We start from the raw sequence: 26,957 nt of genomic DNA on the forward strand, positions 1-26,957 counted from the left end.
CCTTATTCTTCAACACTTCAAATCTAAATCAAGCTTAATATTATATGAACATATACATTTTAATTTCTGAATTAACCTTGAATGTATGTAAAGAACAAGGAAAAGTTATTCTGTATTCAGTGCCCTGAATCATATTTGCTTAATGTCAATTCACTTTGTAATCTCTAACTTATAGATTTGAGCAGATAGCGACTTTAGCATATTTTCTACTTTGGGGTTTAATATCGGGGGTTTAATATAGTTCTTGCTGTAGGCTGCAGTAGTAATAGCAGTTCTTTTTTTTTTTTTTCCTCCACGCCCCAGTAAAAGCAGTTCTTAATAGTTAGGCGGTGAACACAGTGATAATGAATGGAGTAGCTGGAAATGAGAAGAGGAAATAAAATTGCTAACACCAAACTTTGGGCCCCAACCACAGATTCCCTCTAAGTATTTTAGCACAAGTCTTACCCCTTCTGAATTTTACTTGTTCTGCTTTTGACTGCTTGTCTGTTTGTATTACTTAGTGTCTATGGAGTGACATTTAAGCTGAATCCTGAAGAATGGGTGAAGTTTCTTTGGGTGAACAATAGTCTCCTGGTAGGCTGTATGTAATCTACCCCTCACTATATTTCTATCCTCATCATAAGCCATTTTCACTTTTGCTCACCATTCCTCTGTCACTTGTCACCTCTCAATTCCCCAAATGGCCTGCCTGAGACATTGTATTTCTAAACCCACTCCCTCCACAACCTCTGTGACTAGCTCCTTCCCAGGCCTCCAATTCTTCCTAGTTCTATTTTTTGCTGATTCTCAGCATTTTATACATCTCTAGTTCAAAAAGTTGTATTTGTTTTTTGGATTACCCATTTTATAACTGACCTCTAGAAATGGAAGCTCTAAGAGGAAAGGGAACATATCTAACTCACCTTTGTCCCTCAAGATCCTAGAACAGGGCCTCCCCTGGTGGTGCAGCGGTTGAGCGCTGGGCTGCAGAGACTGCCCGCAGCCTCTGCAGCGCCAGTTAATTCCCCAGCCGCAGGCTAGGGTCCCACGGAGAAAAAAAAAAAAATCCTAGAACAATGCTTGACACAGAATAGATATGCCTTATATGTTTGTTGCGTAAGGGATGGAGAGAAGAGGCAGGTAAAGCCCTGGCTGGAAGACAGTATGCTACACTTGAAAAAAAGGAAAGAAAATAGTATGACTATAGCAGAAAATAAAAGGAAAGGGTGATGGGATAGGCAGAGGAAGTATCTGTAAACTCTGTCTTGAAGCCTTTACATCAGTATTTTCAAACTTCTTAGTTTAAAATTCATTTCGTGGGTTGGTTATATTTATTTGTTTGTTTTTTTAAAGATTTATTTTATTTATACAAGAATTGGGGTACAGGCCAGATGAGCAGGAGCATGAGAGGATTCACCAGAGACAGAGCAGGGAACAGAACAGGCAGACTGACTAAAATACACTGCTGAGGGGAGCAGCAGGCGAGACAGGAGAGGTCTGCTCGCCATGTGGGTTGTTCCACGGCTGGCGGGGATTGAATCTGTCTGCAGAAGCTGCGGAGAGCTTCACAGCGCTGCACTCAACCCCCTGAGCCACCAGGGAGGCCCTGCTATTGGATTTAAACAAATGAAATAGAATAAAGATCAGGATACATTGTTGTTTTTTTTTTTTTAATTTTATTTGTATATTCCCCATACAATTGCAACCCCCTTATTTTGACCCCAATCCCTCCCTTCCCCGCCCCCCACCCCTCATAGAGTGTCTCTGGCTGTTTGTTGATTGTGATTTTTACTTTCTTACAGTTATTCATTTTCCTGGTCCTTAATTTAAGTTTTCTAGATTCCTGCTATGAGGATACATTGTTCTTGATGAAACTATCACTTTATAATTGTTTCCATCGTTTATTTACATATGTGTTTACTTATATTCGGGCATTATATTGTGATGTGAAAAGTTTTCTGTTTTGATTTGCAGTAAGTATGTATGAAAGCCACACTGTACACCGTGTTTAGCATTTCTAATTTTCTGCTAAAGGATCAGGATAGTATTTTAAATATTTTCTCATATATCTATCCATTCATTCATTCATTTAAAAATATCTACTAATTGGCCATATATGTCGCATAGATGCTAAGAATATTACAAAGAATAAAACACATGAAAAAAATCTGTTTTCACAGGCTAATTATGGATGAGGGGAGTGGGGCAAAGGAAACACAATGAAAACTTCATAATAGATGTTAGATGGCAATAAAGTAGGAAAGCAGAATTTATGACATTTAAAAGACTTCTCTGAGAAAATGCTATTGGAGTAAAGATATGAAAGTTATTGACAATATCTGCCAGATCCAACTAAAATAACAGAAATATGATAACTAAGGCAATTATTAATTTACTAATGTTATCAGCAATTTTTCTTATTATATTTAAAATAAGCAAATGTAAGACAAAAATTATAGTACAGCAAATCCTCACCTGTCATCAATATATTCTTGGAAATAAGACTTAAAGTGAAAAAAATAAATATAACAAAGCTAGATCTCTGAATAACGTCATTTCAAATAGTCATTGTGACCAGGAGTTCATTTTCTCATCAATATTATAATGAAATGATGTGGAAGAAAATAATATTAATCAAAGATCTACTATAATTCATTAAGATAAAATCAGGATGATGATTTGGACTAACCCTGATTTTAAAAAATTGATTTAAAATGGTACCTACATTCCATCCTGATCAAATACACTATGAGAAAATTAAAATACACTCTGTATTTGGAATCAATATAATCTGCTCATGCATTGGCAATGAGGTATGTGAGAGATAGTAAAAATTCCAAAATCATTCCTAAGAATTTGCAGAGCAAAGAAAGATGATTATTTATTAGTGCAATTAACATTTGTATTGTTAGTACCTACCTGAGAGTCTCCTGATGAAGATAACAGTATTTTAATGCACATCTAAACATTTTAGAGTATTGTGGGACATAAGTGCTCAGCCGAATATATTATTACCGATATTATATATATCAATTTAAAAATACAGATATTTGTATTCTTTGTTATCACATTATGTTAAATACCATTTGGCTTTGTACTAAATACTAGAATATTATGTCTTAAAGTACAACAAATCACATCTCACATTAAAGGAAAATATCGAAGAAATGCAGAAATTTAATATTGCCATAGATCATGCAACACATATGCAACATTATGTAAGTGTTTTCTATACAATGGTATAAAGAGAACAGGGTATCTCCATAAAGCATTGCCTAAAATTAAAAAAAAAGGAAAATTAAAATAATCAAGCTTTAGTAGCTTAAGAAATTAATATATTGTTCAATACATGTTTTATTTTAACAATAGGTTTTTTTCTTTCTGGTAAAAATAATTGACTTTGGTGAATCAGAATGATAAAGAAAGAAAATTCCCATTTCATATGATTGTAAATAGGGGATTATGTATACTTTTCATCTTTCTTATAATATTGCTTCATATTTTATACATTAAGAATGATGGTGAAAATATTTGCAAATGACATACTTGATAAAGAAATATTATCCAAATTATACAAAAGACTCATAAAACTCAACAATAAGGCAACTCAATTTAAAAAATGGACCAAAGACCTTTCCTTATCAAACAGTTCTCCAAAGAAGATATACAAATGGCAAATAAGCATATGAAAAGTAACTTCACATCATATGTCTTGGGGGAAACCAAAACAATGAGAGACAACTAAACACCTACTAGAATGGCCAAATCCAGACGCTGATAGTTAAATATTCGGTAGTGGTAAGAATATGGGGTGACAGGAACATCACTCATTGCTAATGCAAATGTAAAATGGTACAGCCACTTTTAAAGATAGCTTGGCAACTCTTACAAAAATACACATACTTTATCCTAGGATCCAGCAGTCTGGTCCTTGATATTTGTCCAAAGGAAATGAAAACTTGTGACCCCACAAAAACATGTATGCAGATGTTTAGTTAGAATAGCTTTATTTACAATTTCCAAAATTTGGAAGCAACCAAAATGTCCTTTGTAGGTGAATGGATAAACTGGTATATTGTGACAATGAAATATTATTCACCTCTAGAAAAAGCTATCAAGCCATGAAAAGACTTGGAGAAAATTTAAATGCAAATTACAAAGTGAAATATGACCATCTGAAAATGGTACATACTGTATGATTTCAACTGTAAGATGGTCTGGGAAAGGCAAAACTTGGAGACAGCAGAAAGAAAGATGGTTAGTGGTGGTTTGGAGACAGGGATAATGGATAGGCATAATTCACGAGATTTTTAGGGGAGTAAAAATATTTTTTATGATACTATAATGGTTGTTACACATCATTGTTTGTCAAAGCCCAAAAAGAACCTTAGTGTCACCCAAACTGTGCATACTGGGTGACTGTGATGTGTCACTATATATTTGTCAGCTATAACAAGTTGTCTCAGAATCTCAGTACATTCCTCTCAATTTTGCTGTGAATCTAAAATTGCTCTAAAAAGAAGTCTTAAGAAAATCAGCAAATAAAGCTAAATAAACACATTGTTCTTTTTGCTTGATAAATGATGAAAGAATATGATTTTTTAATAAAATCAAAGGCATATTGTGAAATCCCATTTTGTATTAAAAAAATTCAAATTCTCAGGTCTCCCTGGTGGTGCAGGGGTGAAAGCCTCAGCGCCATGAATCTAGCACCTGAGTTCAATCCCCAGCCAGGGAGCTACTCACATGGCACAGCAGACCTCTCCTGTCTTGCCCGCTGGTCCCCTCAGCAGTGTATTTCAGTAGATCTGCCTGGTCTGCTCCCCACTGCCTCTGGTGAATCCTCTCACACACATCCCCTCCCTCTGTACCTCTGGCCTAAACCCCAGTTCTTATATGCATAAATAAATAAAATAAAATAAAAATAAAATAAATCTTTTTTAAAAATTTCAAATTTTCTTTTCCTTTTTACTGTAAATATATGAAGATGCATTGAATTAGTCTGAAAGGATGCATCAAATGAAAATAGTTATTATACTTTTTTATTTCAATAGTTCACATTTGTGTCAGTGAATATGAATCATTTTCAATCAGTTTTTCCCAGTTTTATTGAGAATAAACATCAGCTAAGGTATACAGCATGGTGGTTAGATTTATATATATTATGAAGTGATAACCACAGTAGGTTCAGCTAATATTCATCTTCTCATATAAGTAGAATAAAAAGAACAGAAAGGAGAGAAAAGGAAATCATTTCTCCTTGTGATGAGAATTGTCAGGACTTTCTCTCTAACCAACATTCTTATATGTCATACAACAGTGTTAACTATAGTCATGTTGTACATTACACTCCTATTACCTATTTATCTTTTAATTAAAATATTCGTAAGTATTGCTTTATAAAGTCTCAAGGAAAAATAACTGTGATAGTGTAGTGAAAATGTTCATTGAATAGTTTTTTATTTTAAATAATATGGAGTAACTGTAGAAGAAAAAATCAAAGTATAGAAGATATTTTGCCATTAAAATATTTTCATTTCACTGCTTCCAAATTAAACTGGTACTTTAGTATAGACAAACATTTTTTTAAAAAATATCAGCATTAAAGTTGCAGTTCAACATGAACATATTTTTAAAATTTTTACCAAATAGCTAAGGAGAAAATGTTTCCTTTTTTATTGTGAGCCTGTGTAATACTGACCAGATTGAGACAACAAATAATGGCATGTGAGTATTAATTATAAACAGTACAAAATATTTTCACAGTACAAAAATAACATTAAATTTCTGTAATTTCAATGAATTTCTCATAAAATATTCAGCAAATGCAAAAAAAATATTCTGGAGTTTCCTACTAATTACAGAGTCTATTTGAACAAATAAATATGGAGCTTAAACAGCACTATCAAAGTATGTTTACTTTTCCCCTAAGTTATGTGTGTATCCCCACTTATAAGGGATCAGGGAACATAATCTATCTAATCCCCTGAGGAGATAGATTTTACTCCCAAAGGTTCATACTCAAATCATTTAAATCTTGGAGCTGCATCCAAGAGGAAGTTTAACAATAGTGATTGTTTATTTTGTAGATTTTAAAGAAGCTAGAGTGCCAGAGAAGACCTTTGAACTGTGAAGAGATTTCCTGTAATTGAAGCCAAAATGTCATTTATAGATCCTTATCAGCACATTATAGTAAGTTATTTGCTGTTTATATATTCTTTCATTGGGGGCAGGGGGTGGGGTGGGGAGCACAGATATACTTCTTTACATGAGTATTGCAAGCATTCCTAGTAAAGTAAAATAAAACTGTGACAAATCTTGAGTGTTTTAATGAAATGCATGTGAACGTCATGTGATTCAAATAGGCTAAATACATAATGAAACTAACCCACTTCCTAGCCTGGTAAGTTTCCAGAAAAGAGGGACTTGGAGGAAAAAATACCACTACATCTCTTACATACGGAAATTTCATGGAACATTTAAAAAGCATATTTATCACTTAGCAATGATCAGCCTGCATTAAGTTAAAGTCTTCACATGAATTGGTGGAGAAAAGATAATTATTAAGGTGAGAATTATATTTTAGTATGCACTGCCAGGGTAATATTCCTTTAGTCTGATATGTTTTTAAAAACTAGTCAATGGGTGGTTAATTTTTAGCAAAGACTTGAATAATTCACATTTTAGTATGTAATTTTCCAAACTCCATTGAAAGTATATGCTCACTCTTCTGATTAAAAAAAAGAGAGAGATGTTTTTGATGAATTCAACACTTGAGATCTAATGAGATTTATAACGACATGAAATAATTTTTATGGATATTGAAGAATATCACAGTGTCATTTTTACTTAAAATAGAACACTGTTCTCTTACCCTACAAATAGTATACAATGGTGTATATACCATTCCCTGTCTTTCCCTGCCTGGCTAACAAAGACTAGTGTATCACAATTCTTGCCATTCACAACTAGATGCATTAAATATTGGACTCAGATCTTCCACTTCAGGAGAAGGTCTTCTCAAGGATCCTACTGGTGCTGAATCCACTGGATTCTTCACTTGCCTTCACCCCTGCCTCTGTTGGTCATTCTCTTAACCTTAAAACTCTTCTCAGATTTCTCTGCATCTGTTTCTTCTTGTCTTGCTTGTTTGTTTGCTTCTTGTCTTGCTTGTTTGTTTCTTCTTGTCTTGCTTGTTTCATCTAAGTTTTCTTTTGCAGCTTCTCTTTCTGTTTGACTTTTTTTAAAATTGAGGTATAGTATATAAAGTTCATAAATCTTAATGATTTCAGCTTGGTGGATTTTTACATATGTATTCTGCCTATGAATCTATCATCAGGAGGAGTTGATCATGTCACTTCTGGTGCTGTGATCTTAGTGTAGATAGCTGTTCTCAACATTTTATGTATAAGATTCACTCATGTTGTGAGAAGCAGTTCTGCATTGCTATGTAAGTGTTTTGTTATCTGAATATACCACAAATCATTTATCTACTCTGTTGATAATCAGGTAACCATATACATGTGACTTAATTTTTTTTAAAAGATTTATTTATTTATACAAGCACTGGGTACAGTCAGAGCGCAGGAGGGTGAGAGAATTCACCAGAGCCAGAGTGGGGAACAGAACAGGCAGACTGATGAAATACACTGCTGAGGGGAGCAGCGGGCGAGACAGGAGAGGTCTGCTGCGCCATGTGGGACCCTCGCCGTTGGCCGGGGATCGAACCGGCACTGCAGAGGCTGCGGACAGCTTCGCAGCCCAGCACTCAACCGCTGCGCCACCAGGGGAGGCCCTTAATTTAAAAAGAAAAAAAAGATTTATTTATTTATTTATACAAGCACTGGGTATAGTCAGAAGCATGGGAGGGTGAGAGAATTCACGAGAGCCACAGCAGGGAACAAAACAGGCAGACTGATGAAATACACTGCTGAGGGGAGCAGCAGGCGCGGCATGAGAGGTCTGTGTCGCCATGTGGAACCCTTGCTGGTGGCCAGGGATGGAACCGGTGCTGCAGAGCCTGGGGCAGCTTCGCAGCCCAGAGCTCAATCGCTGCACCACCAGGGGAGGCCTGTGACTTAATTTTTATTCACTTCCTTAGGTCTGCTAATCTTGTTTTGCCCAAATACAAATTTATCTTCATTTCTATAGCTTTAAATGTGTGGTAAACCCTCCAACTTTTGGCTATTTTTAGTCCTTGTATTTTCTTTTCTTTTTTTTTTTAAAGATTGATTTGTTTATGCAGGCCAGAGGTGCGGGGTAGGGGGGAGGTGTGAGAGGATTCATCAGAGACAGTGGGAAACAGAACAGGTAGACTGACTGAAATACACTGCTGAGGGGGGCAGTGGGCGAGCTGCTGATAGCGTCATAGTGCTGTGTTTAACCCCTTGCGCCACCAGGGAGGCCCAGTCCTTGTATTTTCATATAAATTTTGGAATCAGTTTGTCAAATTACAAACACACACACATACACAACTGCTAGGATTTTTTTCTACTACTGCCTTGTCCTCCCTAATTAAATGAACACCTGAGGAAGAGTGCATCAGTTTTGTGGGACAAGGGAAATTTCCAAAGTTCCTCTTTGCCACAGGAGCTTGCAGATTCAGCTACATTTCCTATCTAAGAGAATCCAGTAAACTGTCACATTGATGGCATCATAACAAAGGGGCATGTTTTCTCTCTTTCTTTTGTTTTCTTTATTACTATTTGGGGTTGGTGCTGGGATTTTTACTAATACTGTAATGATTCTGTATTAGAGGAGAGATGACAAAATAATAATGTTGAATCTTTCATTTCATTAACAGCACATGAATCTAATTCAAAAGTAAATGCTATTTAAATATCTTTAATTTTCTCAGTAATGTATTGTTTTCAGTAAGAAATATTGCATATCTTATTTAGATGTATTTCTTGATAGTTGGTGTTTTATCTCCTTGTAAAGGTATTTGTAAATTTCATTTTCCAATTAGTTGCTGTATTTATATGGAAATACAATTGATTTTTGTAGACCCAGTGAACATCATTTCTTTATTCATTCTAAGAGTTTGTAGGTTTTTAAAAATATTCAACTTATACATTCTTGTGAAAAATGCCAGTTTTCCTTCTTTCTTTTGAATCTTTAAATGTTTATATACGTCTTTCCAGTTTTACTAATTGTAGACCACCTATTTTGTGGTATATCCTGTAAAATTTGGAAATACCATTTTCACAAGAGCTCAATTAAAATATTTTCCAACTTTTATTTTAATTTGTTCTTGGACACATGAACTATTTAGATATGTATTTCTTAATTTTCAAATATTTTGGTCATTTTATGAGTTGTCTCTGTCATTGATTTCTAATCTATTTCTACTGTGTTCAATGGACATACTCTATGATTTTTTTGTCTGTAGTATGTTTTTACATGGCTATGGCCTAATATATTCTCTATTTTGGTAAATATTCCATGTGAAACAGTATGTTCCATATCCACCTTTCACATTTTTGAATTTTGAAGATATGTTATTAAGTGCATACAGTTTAAATTTTTTTGTTGAATTGATGTTTTATTATAATTATAGGCCCTTTTCATATCTAATAATGACTTTGATTTAAATATTACTTTGTCTTTTATAAATATAACCCATTTTAGTCTCTTTGATTAGTATATGCATCCTTTAATTTTCGATCTATAATTTTTTCTTCTACTTAAAATGTGATTATTTTTAAAAGAACACAACCAGGGATACAAAAAAAAAAAAAAACAAAGCAAAAAATCCTATGAGATAATCTTTGTTTTCTGAAATGGTATCGTATTTTCCTTTCACAATTATGGTTTTCAATACATGGATTTAAACAATAAAGGTAGGTTCCTTTTAATTATTTTTATATTAACAAAGATTTTGTCTAAAGGGCAGATTAATTTTTTTTCTCACCCTAGCAGCTTAAGAGCAGTGGGTAATTTCTGTAATTCTCAGAGAACTTAATAAAAACGTTTATTTGTAAATTTTTAACATAAATTTGGCTTTTGGCACTGAAAAGGGAGAAAGAAGATAAAAGTCCATAACCTTGGGCCTCCCTGGCTGCGCACGTGGTTGAGCGCAGAGCTGTGAAGCGGCCCGCAGCCTCTGCAGTGCCGGTTCCATCCCGGCCAGCCCGCGAGGGTCCCACATGGCGCCCAGACCTCTCCTGTCTCGCTAAAGCTCCCCTCAGCAGTGTATTTCGGTCCATCTACCTGTTCTGTTCCCCGCTCTGTCTCTGGTGAATCCTCTCACCCTCCCGCGCATCTGGCCTGTATCCCGGTTCTTGTATAAATAAAATAAATCTTAAAAAAAAAAGTCCCTAACCTTGAGTTTGAGGCAAAGATCAATGAATTCTAAATCCTAACATTTGGACTTTCAATTCACTCTACCTATTAATTTATTTCAATTTTTTTCTGAGCATTTGTCACCATTTATTGGTTGTTCATTGTTTACCACTCTCTGTCAGTAGGCATTGAATTCATACATACGCCAAACAGAATTCCTGAACTGTGCTTATGTCTATCTGAAGAACCATTTATTTATAATAATCATAATTTTTAGTAAGAGTACTGATAAGAGACAATGAAGATTACTTTGGAAATATGCAACATGAATAACTAATAAAGGAGACTTTCTGGAACTCTTGAGGAAGAGGCATGTAAGCATAGATCAGAAAATTTAGAAGTTAGATAAAAAGGGAGGAAATGGTTTCTGATTTGGAAATAAAAAGAATATGGGAGGTAGGCTGGAGTTGACAAAATACATGATTTAAGAAAAATGAAAGAAGTTCAGTATGATTGGATCATAGTACATTTCAAAGTACGTGATTATTTCAGATGACATTCATTTTCCTACCTAATCTGACCCGGTCTAATTACTACTGCTGAATATTTGCTGCTTGCTTCTTGTCCATGGCCTTATGATCTGACCATCCAGCTTCTTTACCATGGCAGAGTAAATATAAAATCCAGACTGTTTCTGGATATTTTAAGACTCATTGCTATCACCTTTACTTGCAAATTCTATAACTGCAGCTACATATTTAGGCCATAGTCATTACTTACGTGATATCTTAATATGATGAAACCCAAACCACGTTTTGTTACCCTATTTTTCTTTCTTTTTTTTTTAAAGATTTATTTATTTATTTGTTTGTTTGTTTTATTTATTTATACAAGCACTGGGTACAGTCAGAAGCTTGGGAGGGTGAGAGAATTCACCAGAGCCAGAGGGGGAGCAGAGCAGGCAGAAGGACCGAAGTACACTGCTGAGGGGAGCAGCGGGCGGCAGGAGAGGTCTGCGCGCCATGTGGGACCCTCCTCTGGTGGCCGGGGAGCAGCCGGGGATCGAACCGGCGCTGCAGAGGCTGCAGGCAGCTTCGCAACTCAGCGCTCAACCACTGAGCCACTGGGGAGGCCCCCTATTTTTCTTTACCTTCCCCAGCATCAGAGTGGGTCATGCAAATAGTATTCCAATTACAGCCCTTTCAAATGAAGAGGATCCTAAAGTTCTATAGTTTTGTTTGTTCTGCTTCTTGCTGATGTGTGAAAAAAAAAAGTGCATGGGTGTGTGTGCATTGATTGTTTTAGCGACAAAAAATCCCTCTTTTTTTCACAGAAAGATGCTTTTCAAAATATAGAGAACAATTTCAGTAAAAATGAAAGAGAGGGAAAATTAAGCAAGCTCACTGGTAATGAATGGTTCCAGAAAGGCCAACAGTTTTGGATGCCTTGAGGCACAAATTGGCCTCATCTTTACCATATCTGTGATGCAGGGACATGTTAGTGAATTCAATGCAGCAATTGCAGCCAAAAAGTTCTGCTGCTTCAAATAAACATTATTAAAATGGCCATTCTTCCAAAAGCAATATACAGATTCAATGCTATTCCAATCAAAATTTCAATGTCATTCTTCAAAGAAATAGAACAATTATTGATGAAATTCATATGGAATCACAAAAAACCCCGAATAGCCAAAGCTCTCCTGAAAAAAAAAAGAAGGGAATGGAGGCATTACACTCCCAGACTTCAAACTATACTACAAAGCCATAATCATCAAAACTGCATGGTATTGGAACAAGAACAGAAATACAGACCAATGGAATCGAATAGAAAATCCAGAAGTAAACCCACAGATTTATGGTCAACTAATCTTTGACAAAGGAGCAAAGACTATGCATTGGAGCAAAGAAAGTTTGTTCAATAAATGGTGCTGGGAAAACTGGGTCGCTACATGCAAAAGAATGAAGCTTGACCACTACCTCACACCATACACAAAAATCAACTCAAAATGGATTAAAGAACTAGACATAAGACCTGAAACCATAAAATATATAGAAGGAAATATAGGCGAAACACTACGGGATTTGCACATCAAAGACATCTTTACAGACACATCACCCAAAGCAGTGATAGTGAAGGCAAAGATAAACAGCTGGGACTACATCAAATTAAAGAGCTTCTGCACAGCAAAAGAGACAATAACAAAAACAAAGAGAAACCCCACCAACTGGGAGAACATTTTTGCACCCAACACTAATGATAAAGGACTGATCACAAAAATCTGCAAAGAGCTGATGAGACTCAACAACAACAAAGAAAATAATCCAGTCAAAAAATGGGCAGAAGAGCTAAAAAGAAACTTCTCTGAAGAGGAAATGCAAATGGCCAACAGGCATATGAAAAAATGTTCAACATCACTTGCCATCAGGGAAATGCAAATCAAAACTACCATGAGATACCATCTTACACCAGTGAGAATGGCACATATTAAAAAAACTAGCAACAACAAATGCTGGCGAGGGTGTGGAGAAAAAGGAACTCTTCTGCACTGTTGGTGGGAGTGCAAACTGGTCCAACCAATGTGGAAAGCTGTGTGGAGATTTCTGGACCTACTAAACATAGAGCTTCCATATGATCCAGCAATTCCACTCCTAGGTATTTACCCAAAGGACACAGAAACATCAATTCCAAAGAACACCTGCACCCCTATGTTTATAGCAGCACTGTTTACAATAGCTAAGCTTTGGAAACAACCCAAATGCCCAAAAATAGATGACTGGATCAAGAAGATGTGGTACATATATACCATGGAATATTACTCAGCATTCAAAAAAGATAAACACATGCAATTTGCAGCAACATGGATGGCGCTGGAAGGGATCATGCTCAGCGAAATAAGCCAAAAAGAAAAAGAAAAATACCGGATGGTCTCACTCATAGCAGGAATCTAGAAAACTTAAATAAGGGACCAGGAAAATGAATAACTATAAGAAAGTGAAAATCAAAATCAACAAAAAACTATGAACCAGAGACACTTTTTTGGGGGGCGGGGGTGGGAGGGGAGGGATTGGGGTCAGAATGGGGGGGCTGCAATTGTATGGGGAATATAACAATAAAATTTAAAAAAAAAAAAAAAAAAAAAAAAAAAAGTTCTGCTGCTTCAAATAGTGCTGATTTCCAATAATGCTGTTGAAAAGGGAGTGACAAATATATGGCAGAATTCAGTTAGCTCACTAATATCTAGCATTTTAAAGTGCTTTCTAACTTTAAGGATATTCATGCCTCTAAAAAATACAACTTGTGTCTCTAAAATTTTCTGAAGTTCTTTTAGACCAGGAAGGCATCCATTTGACAAAGATAGGTCAAGTATAAAATATAATAAAAGTTTCCATCCTTTTTTACTCTGAAAAAAATGAGTCATTTCCCTGGAGTGAAAAAAAATTCACAACTCTTTTCAATACCTGATAGAAATGGAGGGTCACTGCCCACCCCACAGAAATTAAGTATTTTTTTTTAAATTACTTAATTTATTTTTATGTATTTTTTACATCATTGTCCATTTTTAAACAATGTTTGCTTCCCGACCCTCCCTCAGGTGTAGTCCCCATAGAATTTCCTTCACCAGTGCACCCGTGCACCATCAACTCCCTCCCTCCCTCCCTCCCTGTTTTTAGATTGAGATAGTCAACCACATGGTATACTAGCAGGTCTGCCTGCTAAAATATAAGGGTCTTTGAAAAATACCATTGTAGGATGACTGCAAATTTTATCAAAAAAGTAGAAAGTTATTATTCTGGATTATAGTAACAGAGGGAGAAAACACTGATAAGTAATGAAAGAAATAGTGTTGTAATGGCAGCTCAGTCTTCAGATAATTGCTGATAAGCACGTGGATACTGAGTCTTGGTTGCTTCATCTGGGAACTGGTAATGATCAATTCCTGCTGTGTCTGCTCCCCTGGGGCTTATATCAACCATGTATTACTATGTTTACAAATGCATTCTTTAGAAGTTTAATACGTTAAGTTAGTATTTCTAGGAGACATCAGAAAGTGAGATACCGCTACAGGAAAATAAAATAATATAAACATGACAAAGGCACAGCATTGCACACAAACTAATGATGAGCTTTATGACAGACTATTTTTGTGATCATGAATAATTCTAGGAAAGTGAAGAAGAGCACAGTTAGTAATAATTTTCTAACTGTTTCTGTTCTCTCCTTGAGCTCTGATCTCTGTCCTGGTGGTTAAGGCCTTCCTATCTTGTTAGGTCTTTGTTACTGTATTAGAATTCTCCAGAGAAACAGAATCAATAGGGGATGATAAGTGACTGATAGATGATTTATAGGTGATAGGTAGGTAGGTAGGTAGGTAGGTAGAGAAAGAGAGAGAGAGAGAGAGAGAGAGAGAGAGAGAGAGAGAGATTTAATTTTCTTGGGCTCCTATAGCAAAATGCCACAGACTGGGTAGTTTATAGACAACGAAAATGTATTGCTCACAGTTCTGGAGGTAGGGAAATCCAAGATCAAGGCACCATCATGGATTTCATGGACACTCTCTTCCATGTCCTAACAAGGTGGAAAGGGCAAGAGATCTCGTTAGGTTCCTTTCCTAAAGGCACTGATCCCATTCATGTGGGCTACTTGCATCTCCCCAAAGGTCCTTTTCAAAGTCTCCTAATACCATCAACTCTGGGGAATAGGAGGTTAGGATTTCAATATATGAATTTTCAAGTTTTTGGGCATCACACATATATAGATAGATAAATCTAAATATGTATATTTAGATCTAGACATAGAGATTTATTGTGAGGAATTATCTAATATGGGCTTGGAGGCTGAGATGTCCCTTAGGAAGTCTGAGATGTCTGCAGACTGAGGACCCAGAAAGATGGGGGCATAATTCAAGTCCAAAGGCTTGAAAACCCAGGGAGCCCAAGGTCCAAATAGTAGTCCAAGAGCAGGAGATGACAAAATGACATGTCTGAGCTCAAGCAGAGAGATCGAAAAAAAGGAGTGAAGTTCTCTTTTTGCTCTTTTCAGGTCCTCAATGGATTGGATTATGTCCATCCACAGTGGGAGTGACAATCTACATTCCCAAGTCCCCTGGTTCAAAAGTGAATCTCACCTGGAAGCACCCTTACAGACACACTCAGAAATAATATTTAATCCGGGCACCCTATGACCAATCAGGTTCACACATAAAATTAATCATCACAGTTATGCTTCAGGAAAATGCTTGCTTATTTTTGTAAAATGTTATCTTATTTTAGTTATTCTTTGTGGGAAGTCATCCTCCAGATTATTTAATTAGCTTTATTTGTGGAATTCCCCAACTATTTTTGATTTAAATGAAAAGTTGCCTCAAGAGCATTCCAAGAAGACAAGTAATCATCTTATCAGAAAAGATTTCCACAGATGGTAAATTTAGCCTCCAAATTTGATACTTAGTATTGCCCCACATGCAATTGTATGCTGGAATCTGGATCTATACCAAGGGAGCCCTGATAAATTTTGAGTATGTGGTGATACTATAACTGCTATTTTACAGATGAGGAAACCAAGGCAGAAATATGAGATAGAAAATATAAGACACTTTCTTGTAAGTACACTTCTGACTTTTGTCTGTGTTTTTGCTTGAGTTTTTCATTTACTGCTCAATGAAAAGAACAAGCAACACAAGGAGATGATTTTTTAGTGTCTCTTAAAATAAAGATATATTATCCAAAATGGCATTGGTAAATGCCCATATTTTCAAGTCTGTTATGTCTGTTAGTGTTAAATTTCACATCTGGAAATCATCACTACAAAGACATCATAAATTTGAATGAATATGACATATTCCTTAGGTCAGTATTTCAGAACTAAATAAGTATCTATGCTGCCCCTAAGGTCTTTGAAAATATGTGGGGAAAACTTCCCAAAGGCACATGGTATATTATGAGTTCTACACAGCCCCTCCAGAGGATGAAGGTGTGTCCTCATATATCATAGCCTTTAACTCAGCCATAGTTACTCCCAGGAGAGTCTAGGTTTCTTCAATTAATGAAATACGATGTTCAAATTTTTTTGGTGAGGGCCTTCCTGGTGGCGCAGCGGTTGAGCGCTGGGCTGCAAAGCTGCTCACAGCCTCTGCAGCACCGGTTCAATCCCCGGCTGCCAGTGAGCATCCCACATGGCACGCAGACCTCTCCTGCCACCCGCTGCTACCCTCAGCAGTGTACTTTGTCACTCTGCCTGCTTTGCTCTCCCCTCTGGCTCTGGTGAATTCTCTCACCCTCCCGCCCAGTGCTTGTATAAATAAATAAATAAATCTTCAATTTTTTTTGGTGATACTACTTAATTACTGCGGGTCTAGAATGTGTACCTCAATTATTTTTTAAGAGCTAACAATTTGAGTGTTTTAAGTATCTTGAATGTATTATAGTCACTATAAATTCATGATGAATATGTCATTAAATGAATATTTTAGACCTAAGCATTTACCATCAGATACTTTTTGTACTTACTGTTCAAGTGGCAAATTTTTTACTTATGAGGGAGAAAAATCTTGTCCTTTTCTGACCATGACTTTTCTAAAAGATGTCTGCAAGGGCTAACAAATTCTGTTGCCAAATTAGGTGTTTTGAAGACTAGGATAATTTGTGCATATAGCCAACCCATGACTAAGAATTCTTAAAGCAAGGTTATATAGCATTGTAGATTGTAAATAGATAAGCTGATCATATTTTTAAAAATGTGAAAGAGTAATAATCAATGCCTGTGCCTCTTAAGTTTTAGAATGAAATGCTACACCAGGAAGTGAAACCAAAAATAAATACCTTATATAAAAAGTATCATGACTCTTATATGACAACAATGCAGCAATTCTTTAAAAAAACGTTTCGGAGATCTGTTTCAAGTTTCCTCCTATTGATTGTGGTGATGCCAATCTCTGGTTCAGTAATGAGATTCTCTGGCCTCCATCAAACTAACAGTCTTTCATTTTGGTTTGGATTAAAATTAATCAATGGTAGTGGGATCAAGAAAAAATACATGTTGAATACACCTTCTCTTCCATCAGATTTGCTTTGTGATTTGCTTTGTTTCTTGATTGTAACAATTGAACTTTCAACAGCTAGAACAATCATCAAATTGATTTTGTGTAAATTGACTTATTCTTTTTTCCAACACCCAATCTTTGTAAAACAGATGCCAATGTAATTCTCCATAATGAATTTAATGCAGTAAAGGAATTTAATGCAGCCGCTTTCATAATGACTTTAGCAATTGTAATTGTGAAAAGAAAAGGGGTTGTGATTTTTCAGTGTGGAAAAGATCATCAATGAAGATAAACTCCCAAAGTGAGGTAATTCAAGGCTGAAGACCAGAAGGAGAGGCCTTAATCTTGGTGACTAAGTTAATGTTTGTTTTGAGCTTGTATTTGACATCTCAATTGAAATATGGCATCTCCTTTTGCCAGCTACCAACTAGCATTGTGCTGAGTCATTAGTTTCCCCTGGGGAACACTGGTTGTGGATTCATTAATATAATTTCACCTGGCACCATCCCTGAGACAGAGGTGAAACTTTCCTCTCTGAATCAGAAACTTGCTAGCTCAGTCTATACTCGTTTGACATTGTATGTGATATTGACCCCAGGAAATGGCAAGAGATTATCAAAAGATTATTTGGGCAATCAGCCATATGAACTGAATCCTTTTCTTCAATAATTTATAGTTTCTTTATATATTCTATTATTGATTCTTACAGCTCATAGAAAGATATGGCCATGATTTTGACATTGTGTTTTGAAAACAATTTACAAGTGATCTGAAGACATGATGCTTCTAAAATTAACTTTAAAAAACAAGAAAGTGGCTGATTTATTCCTTCTTTGTTTTGAACAGTATGTAGGTGTTTAGTTAATTATAATTAAGATGTAATTGAGGTTGGGCCTCCCCGGTGGCACAGCGGTTGAGTGCTTCGGTCCTTCTGCCTGCTCTGCTCCCCGCTCTGGCTCTGGTGAATTATCTCACCCTCCCGCGTTTCTGACTGTACCCAGTGCTTGTATAAAAAAATAAATAAGTAAATGAATGAATGAATGAATAAATAAATAAATAAATAAAATCTTAAAAAAAAAAGATGTAATTGAGGTTATGAAAATAAAAGCAGGTTAAAGTGAAGAGCTGAATGATAATTGTAAATAACCCATTTACTTGAGGGACTTTAGATCAACCTCAGATATAATAAATATCTATGCCACTTAACAAAAGGAAATAGCCCTTTTTTAATTATCAAAGATATTAGTATTGGCATTGCTAATATCTGTGTAAGTAAAGAAATATATAAAGAATAAAAACATTTGGAACAGCAAGAATAGATTCTAATTCAATATCTTTTTACCAGGAGATACTGAGAAATTATTTAAGCTCTCAGAATCTCACTTTACTCATCAAAATGTAAAGAATATTTATTTTATATGGTTATTGAGAAGAGTAAGTGAGAATTCACATTCTAGTAGAATATCTAGCATATGATTTAGAATTAGCGTATTCCTATAATATCATCTCTCTGTACTAAAGATTTGACATTAATACATTTGCAGCAATTTAAAAAATCAAGTTTTAAATAATAATAATTTTTATGTCACAATGGAATTTTTGACATTTAAAAAACCATGTGGTATTAGATATTCAAGGATACAGAAAAAGCATAAATGATTTTGGGAGGGTGTGCTATTATTTATGCAATAGTTATTCTTGAAACGCTCTCTTTAATGGAGAAATCTAATCCCTAAATTGAAATTTTAAATTCAGTTTTGGCAAATGGATGTACAGTGGTTCTAAAACCATTCATTTCATTTAGGTTATGAAATATGTTCGTAGTATTCCTTTAGTGTTTTTCTAATGTCCATAGAATCTGTAGTGAACTTTTTTCATTCATTAATGACATTTGTAATTTGTGTTCTCTCTCTTTTTTCTTATTTAATGTAACTAAAGATGTATAGTTTTATAATATTTTCAAAGAACAAATTTTGAGTTCATTCATTTTCTCTATTGATTTTCATTTTCAATTTTATTTTCTAATTTTTATCATTTTTCTCCTGCTTAGTTTGGATTTAATTTACCAGACATTTTATAATTTCCTGAAGTAGACACCTAGATGATTAGTTTTAGATCTTTCATATATATACAAAATTAAATGTTGTATATGACTTTTGCCACATCCCCCCAACTTTGATTAGTTGTGCTTTAATTTAGTTACAAATATTTCAAATTTTTTCCTGAGACTTCTTTGACAGATATGCTGTTTAGAAGTTTATTTTTAAATCTCTGATTACTTTGTGATTTTTCTTTCATTCTGTTATTGATTTTTTATTTAATTCCACAAAGAGTGGAAATTGGATGATCATTCCAAGTGAGCTTAAGACAAATGTGTATTCTGCTGATATTGGATAAAGTAATCTTTTGACAATTTTGTCCATTCAATTAATAGTTGTTGTGTAATTCAACTATGTCCTTACTGGTTTCTGCCTGCTGGATATGTCCATTTCTGATAGAGGGTTGTTAAAGTCTCCAACTATAATAGTCAAAAAAAAAAATTTGTGGTGGAAAAGTGCATGTGATGTTCAGTTGTAGTGTGAGGCAAAATACTTTTTTGCAAACATTCATGTAGTCTTCATGGTTGATAATTTGATTATATAGAATAATATTTGCCTACTCAGAGTTCTTCTGAATATAGTGTTCTCTGAAAATAAACTTAAGAATCATCTTGAAAGGTTTTACTTGCTTTCTGCCTTTTTAACAAGATATGCTCATTGTACATGACTTCATCTATATTTAATGCTGTATTGTAAATCTGAACATAAATTACAGATAGTGTTATCTTTAGAAACTCCTAAATTATCTGTTAATTTTGACCCTGCATCCCACTATTCTTGTGAATATGTTTTACCATTTTTTCTTCCTCCTAGCTTTTATTGTCATTGCTCACTTCTCAATATTGTACCTTAGTTTGTTTATAGTCAACTATAGTCTTATTAAAATTAAGAAAGATGGAACTAGTTAATAAATGTGGACACCAATTCACAACATTTTTGGTAATTTCTTAAAATCATAAATATAAAACTACTGTATAATAAACAGTCCCACTCCCAGGGAGAGAGAAATTACAATGTAAGTCCATGTGAAGACTTACACACAAATGTTCTTAGCAATGCTATTTGTAGTAACCCCAAACTGGAACAACCTAAATGTCCACCAACTAGTGAAGGAAGATAAAATATGGCATATTCTTATAATAGTATGTAGTTCAACAACAAAACAACTATTGAGACTAATCATGGGTGAAACTCAAAAACATTAAGAGAAAGAAGTCAGACAGTGCTACAGAACTGAAGCACCAAGGGAACTATGGCATGAGAGGGGGCAGGATGTGAGAACAAAGAGGGAGCCCACAAACCATGGGCTATGGTGGTGGGCACTATGGGTGATTTGGTGGTGGGTGCACTATGATGCTGATCCCTGGGTTTCCAATATTACCCCAATTAAAAATAAATTAATTAATTAAAAAAAGGAAAGAAGTCAGATGAAAGAGACCACATGTAATATGATTGTATGAACTGCTCAGAAAAAGCACATTTATAGAGACAGAAAGTAGATTAGTGGTTGCTTGGGTTTTGGGGTGTGAGGCAAGGTTTACTATAAATGGAATGAGGGATCTTCTGGCAGGAATGAAAAATGTTCTAGAATTGACTTATGGTGATGATTGTGCCACTTTTACACTTTCTATAAATTATGACTGCACTCTTAAATTGAGAAAATTTGTCAATATGTGAAATATACTTCAATAAAGTTGTTAAATAAAAGGCAAAAATGAAAATAAATGTGGGCCTCTCCTAAGAGTAAATAGAACTATTTGAGCTTTAGATAAAAACTTTATAATCTTTTCAGCTGCTCAGAGAATTATGTGAGTTCCTGCTCTCCCCTTCTGTTTCTGTAGGTAAAGTTGTTTGATAATGAATTTCCAGTTAGATGAGGTGCTTAATAAAGTATTCTTCCTGTTAATATTTTTTATAATGTATGAGTACTAATAGCTCACATTAGACTAGTAGAGACTTTTAGCGTTGCATGTAGTTTATAAAAAATACAATAAAATCAACATTACTGGGGCCTCCCTGGTGGCACAAGGGGTCAAGACTCAGCACTGTGAAGCTATCTGCAGCTACTGCAGCATGAGTTAGATCCCAGCCAGGGAGCTACTCTCATGGTGCAGCAGATCTCTTCCTGTCTCACCTGCTGCTCCCCTCAGCAGTGTGTATTTCAGTCAGTCAGCCTGTTCTGTTCCCTGCTCTATCTCTGGTGAATCCTCTCACCCCTGACAACTCTGGCCTGTATCCCAGTTCTTGTATGCATAAATAAATAAATCTTTAAAAAAAAAAGAGAGAGTCTTTCATTGAATAGTAACAATGAAATAAAAAAAAAAAAACAATAATATAACATTGTTCTGATGTTGTTTTTTGAAGCGAGACTTCCTAGTCACCCAGTGTAAAGAGTCATTGTGCTTCTAGAAACGCTGATTTACATGCTCTTAAACAGTTGGTTAACCTGGCAAAGAATTCTTAGTAGTCTGGCTGTGCTGACATTTTAAAGCATGAACTAAATGCCTTAATACTTCTGTGGTGGGAGAAAGGGAAGGATCAAAAACAGGATAGGATCAAAGTATGTTTTTGGTATGCATGTCATTTACTCCCAATTACAATGCTTTTAATTATCTCAAGGAAACAGTGAGTACAATTTACTTGGACTCTGTGTTGGAAGCTACAATTGTTATCTTCTTATTTCCAGGTGGAGCACCAGTATTCCCACAAGTTCACAGTGACGGTGTTGCGTGCCACCAAAGTGACAAAGGGGGCCATCGGTGACATGCGTAAGTTCTTTTATTTGCTTTTCTATTGCAAATTCATAGTTAGGGTTTCCCTTTAGATTATCCAAGTTCCTTGACGGGTTCCTTCTTCAAACAGGTCATCTCTATCTAGATCTTTGAATGATACTGTTCTGAGCAGTTCTTGATGCTTTCATTTGTCTGAATATTACTTCCTGTTGGCTTTTTAGTGGAGAGAGCATGGAGTCAGACAAAACGATTGTTTTATACAATACAGATCCTGGAATTCAATGAAATTGTATTTCATTCTGTCTTGGAAAGAGTGCTTAGTCAGGACTTCAAATAATCTTCTCTGTGAGGTATTATGCTTTTAGGATTAAAAAACTGCCATCTGACTCTGAAGCCTTTGAATAGGTTTATCATGTGTGGAAATAGAAGTGACTGTAGCTTCTATTTTAAGTGACAGCTTAAAATAATGCAACATAGCTAAGGAAAATGTTGAATTAACTTGCTGGCAGTATCCCTCTCCATGCTTTTAAAAGCAGTTTTCTGTTTAATGTTACCACCCTGAATCATGGAAATGGGATTAAAAAGAAAGATGGGTATTATGATGAGTTTAGTTGAGTTTTAGATTATTTATAATATATGGGAAAGACAATGGCAATTTAACTCAGGAAAAGATTTTAAGGAAAGGACAGAGATTACACTTTACCCATCTGGAAAATGGGGAAGGCTTTCTTGCCTAAGTGATATTGTAAATTGTAAACTCTTAAAGGAGAAATATCTCAGTGATGAGAGCAGGTAGAAGCTTTGGGCAAATAGATAGCATGTGCAAAGTGCAAAGGAGAGCAGAATTATAGAGAGCAGTGTCATTTGAGAATATAAAGCAAAGGTAAAGGAGCAATAGGTTGACAAGGACTAAGGTTGACATTTTATCAGAAATACAAGAATGTGATGGCATTTGTGAGTTGTGGCAATGAGAGTTGCAGTCACGTGATGGATTTTCATTTTTAAAAATGTTTGTTCTGACCCCAGTATGTTAAATATATTGGGGGTGAATGTGAAATTTCCTTTTTAAAATTTTTTATTGAAGTAACTTTGCTTTACAACATTACATAAGTTTCAGGTATACCTCATTATAAATCAGTGTGTGTGTATATTGCATTAAATTCAACAGTAGAAGTCCAATTCTATCCTTTACCATATAGTTCACCCTTTTTTTTTCCCTCAATTTTTTTTTTTTTTTTTTTTTTGGACCCTTGCCGGCTGCCAGGAAATGAACTGGTGCTGCAGAGGTTGCGGGCAGCCTTGCAGCCCAGCGCTCAACCGCTGCGCCACGGTGGGAGGCCCTATAGTTCACCCTTTTTACCTGATTTATTCACCTTCCTTTTCCCTTTCCTTCCAGTAAGCACTAAGCCATCTTACATCTACATTTATTTTTGTTTTATTTAGTCCATGTGCTTGTTCTGTTTCTCTGCATACCACAGAGTGAAATACTGTTAGTTGGAATAAACATTTCTAATTCAACTAAAGGCTGTGTCTCTAACTTGTTGGGCAGGCATGCCATTCACCTAATTTGAATTTGAAAAATAGTTCTCTCTTATGCAAAACGCAGGAAGGCTTTCTATAAGTACAGCCTCTGTTATGCGGAGCCTCAGGTGGTTACTAGGGTTGAGTCCAATAGCAGTTCAAACTCTACACTGTGAGTCTCCTTTAACTGTTGTGCATCTGATTTCTTAGCTACATTTCCCATAGGCTGTAGGCATGATCGTGATGAGAGTATTTGTGATAATTAGCACAGAGAACTATCTTTTGAAGGGTCAAAACTGATATTTCAGGGGGCCTCCCTAGTGGCACAAGGGGTTAAGTCACAGCACTATAAAGCTATTGAAAGCCAGTGCAGCATGAGTTTGATCCTCAGCAAGGAAGCTGACCCATCTGACGCAGTAGACCTCTCCTGTCTCGCCAGTTGCTCCCCTCAGCAGTGTATTTCAGTTAAACCACCTGTTCTGCTCCCCACTCTGTCTCTGGTGAATCCTCTCACACACACCCCTCACCTCTGGCCTGTGCCCCAGTTCTTGTATGCATAAATAAATGAATCTAAAAAAAAAAAAAAAAAAAAAAAAAAAAAAAAAAAAACCCTGACATTTCAGTTATAACATCTCACTTATTTCCTTGTTTTCACCTGAGGCCTGGGACAGCCAAGAACTAAGAGCTGCCAGTCCTTTCCCAGACATGCCTGCTAATTTCACTATTACTCAAATGTTCCATTTAGACCCAGTTGCCCATGCCAACCCTTCACTGTATCTTTATGCTCATGTCATACAAAGAGGCAGTTTGAAATTTTGGTTTGTACTTGGCTCACCATAGTCTTATTTTTAAACTAAGTAACTTGCAGTATTTTGGCAATACTAACATAACTCTTACTTTTTAAAGATATAGGAAGTTGTAGTGGATGTAACAGAGCATGTCAACACTGTGACTGGTGCTAAGGTATTGGTTGGATGAATTTTAAGCTCTATTTATATTCTACCTACAAATATATACCGAAGGACTGCACGACAGTAAAATTTCAATTGGTAATAGTTTCCTTTGTCCATATATGCAAAGAGACATTCACCTCTGGTTGCAAACCTCATTTTATAACCAAAATAAATGACTGGTGCAACACAGCGACTAACTCACTGAATTTCCACTCCTTTTAAAAAGTGTTGGAAAAATACAGCTCATGCGTGATATGGAGCAAGTCTCAGAATTCAGAATTTGATACAGTCCTATTTCTTTCCCTGAGATTATCAAATAATGAATACCATAATGTTTTTGAAGCAATAAAATATCATACCGACGTTAGATATGTTTAATATCCTGATTGTACACAAGTACTGGGGATTCTTGTTGGCTTTCCTTTGACACTGCACCCTTTCTCCTTCCAGAATCAGCATCTTATGTTAGGGCTCTGAGGACAGTTGCAGACTGCAAACAGATCTACTTTCCTTCCATATTTAGAAGACCCCTGTTTAATGTCAACATTTAAAAGTGAAGAAAAAATAAATATCCTTGGAAGAGCTATGGATTGTATTTAAATCAACATCTGTGTCTTGGATAAGTGATGTTTCATTTCAGATAACCTCATAGTAAGATCTAGATCAAGTTCCTAATTTTTAAACGGCTGTGCCATTGCAGGTCTAAGGCTGACCTTAACTCTCAAGCAGCTTCGCAAACTTTAATGTCCATGTTACTGGGGGCTCTTGTTCAAAATGTAGAATGTGATCAGTAGATTTGGAGAATAGATTTTGCATTTTTAATATACAAGTGACACAGACATCACTGGTCTGTGGACCACATTTTGGGAGGCAGGCTCTAGACAGTGTCTTTCATGAGGTCTGCAGAGCTTATGAGCAAAAAAAGTCTTTAAATATTCTGAGAAGGGATATGCTTTTAAGGTTTTTGTTCTGTGTTGAGCTTACTTTTTTAATAAAATAGCCATGAACTCCCTAATACTTTTTAATTCCTATATTTTTTTAAAAAATACATCCTCAGTGAGAAGGATGGAAATAAACCTGTAACACAATTATATTCTGAAACTCCAAAAATCTTTAATATTGTAATCATGATCATACCGGATTTCAAAAAAGTAGGGCATATATTTTTTTTGTTTCAAACTTCACAGCACTTGAAGTTAAATGATCAAATCTATGGCATGTACTATGTGCACACAGATTCTTAAATATATACTTTCCTTTGTGTACATAAATATATCCTCCATAAATATTTCAACATTGAATGAAATATTTATGCTCTTCTCTCAAATGAAGTTTAATGCTCTCTCGCCTTATTTATGATTATGTGATATCTGGGACTGAAGTAAGAGCCCAGTAAGGGTATTTACTAGGTGCTCTATGTTTAACCACTGTAATGTTTGAAATATTATTTACCTTTCCCTTGCAAAGGGAAACGTGTGAATGTGAAATAAAACCTTAATTTTAAAAACTTTTTTTAAAGTTGAGTGACTCTCAGCCTCCTTTTCATATGCTAGAGTAAATTCTCTGCCAAAAGTCATTATACTTCTATACTGAGATGGTGTGATTAATATAATTAAGTTTAAAAACAGGTTAAATATTTCAAATTTTCAAATAAAAATATGCTCTGAATGTTTTTATGTTAAAGAAAATGCCTTTGTGATTCTAAAAGTTTAAGCACTTACGTGAAAATATTTAGTATATGTTATTTTGGCATACTTCAATATTTTGAATTTTTCCTTAAAAATTATGGAACAGAGAGACTGAAATGCCTAGTTAAAGTTAAACTTAGCTGAGGTATAGTCTGGGAGTCTTTATAAATTTTCCTGAATCCTTGGAAGTCCGTTTCCAGTCTCCTTCCTCTCTTGATATATCAATATATATATATATATATATAATTTATTTAATATTTCTTGGGGATTAGACAGTTTATTCCATTTTTTTAATTTAAATTTTATTTTTATATTCCCCCTTATTTTGACCCCAGTCCCTCCTTTCCCTGCCCCCCACCCCCTATAGAGTGTCTCTGGTTCATAATTGTTTGTTGATTTTGATTTTTACTTTCTTATAGTTATTCTTTTTCGTGGTCTCTTAATTAAGTTTTCTAGATTCCTGCTATGAGTGAGACCATTCGGTATTTTTCTTTTTCCTATATTTTTAATGAAATATTTCCGATAAAATTGTAAATAATTATTTTAAGTTGTTAGACCAGAATAATTCAGATTTCCAGATGCAATATGAAATGACAATCTTGAAATTTTAATTTTGGAAAAGAAATGTTAAAAAAATATAATTCAGTGTTTTGTTTTTT

General features: G+C 35.2%; 1 protein-coding gene across 1 annotated transcript in view; it reads left to right on the forward strand.

Annotated features, from left to right (window-relative positions):
- The window catches only part of PLA2G4A (phospholipase A2 group IVA), a 150,558-nt gene that overhangs the window by 22,289 nt on the left and 101,312 nt on the right, over positions 1-26,957 (forward strand). The window contains exons 2-3 of the mRNA XM_037506320.2: positions 6,072-6,174; positions 22,091-22,172. Coding sequence (XP_037362217.1) covers positions 6,142-6,174; positions 22,091-22,172 — 115 coding nt within the window. The 5' untranslated portion in view covers positions 6,072-6,141. The remainder of the gene's footprint in view (positions 1-6,071; positions 6,175-22,090; positions 22,173-26,957) is intronic.

This window comes from Talpa occidentalis, unplaced genomic scaffold, assembly GCF_014898055.3.
Source record: "Talpa occidentalis isolate TD23 unplaced genomic scaffold, MPIMG_talOcc4v2.1 talOcc4.12, whole genome shotgun sequence".
Classification (NCBI taxonomy): Eukaryota; Metazoa; Chordata; class Mammalia; order Eulipotyphla; family Talpidae; genus Talpa; species Talpa occidentalis.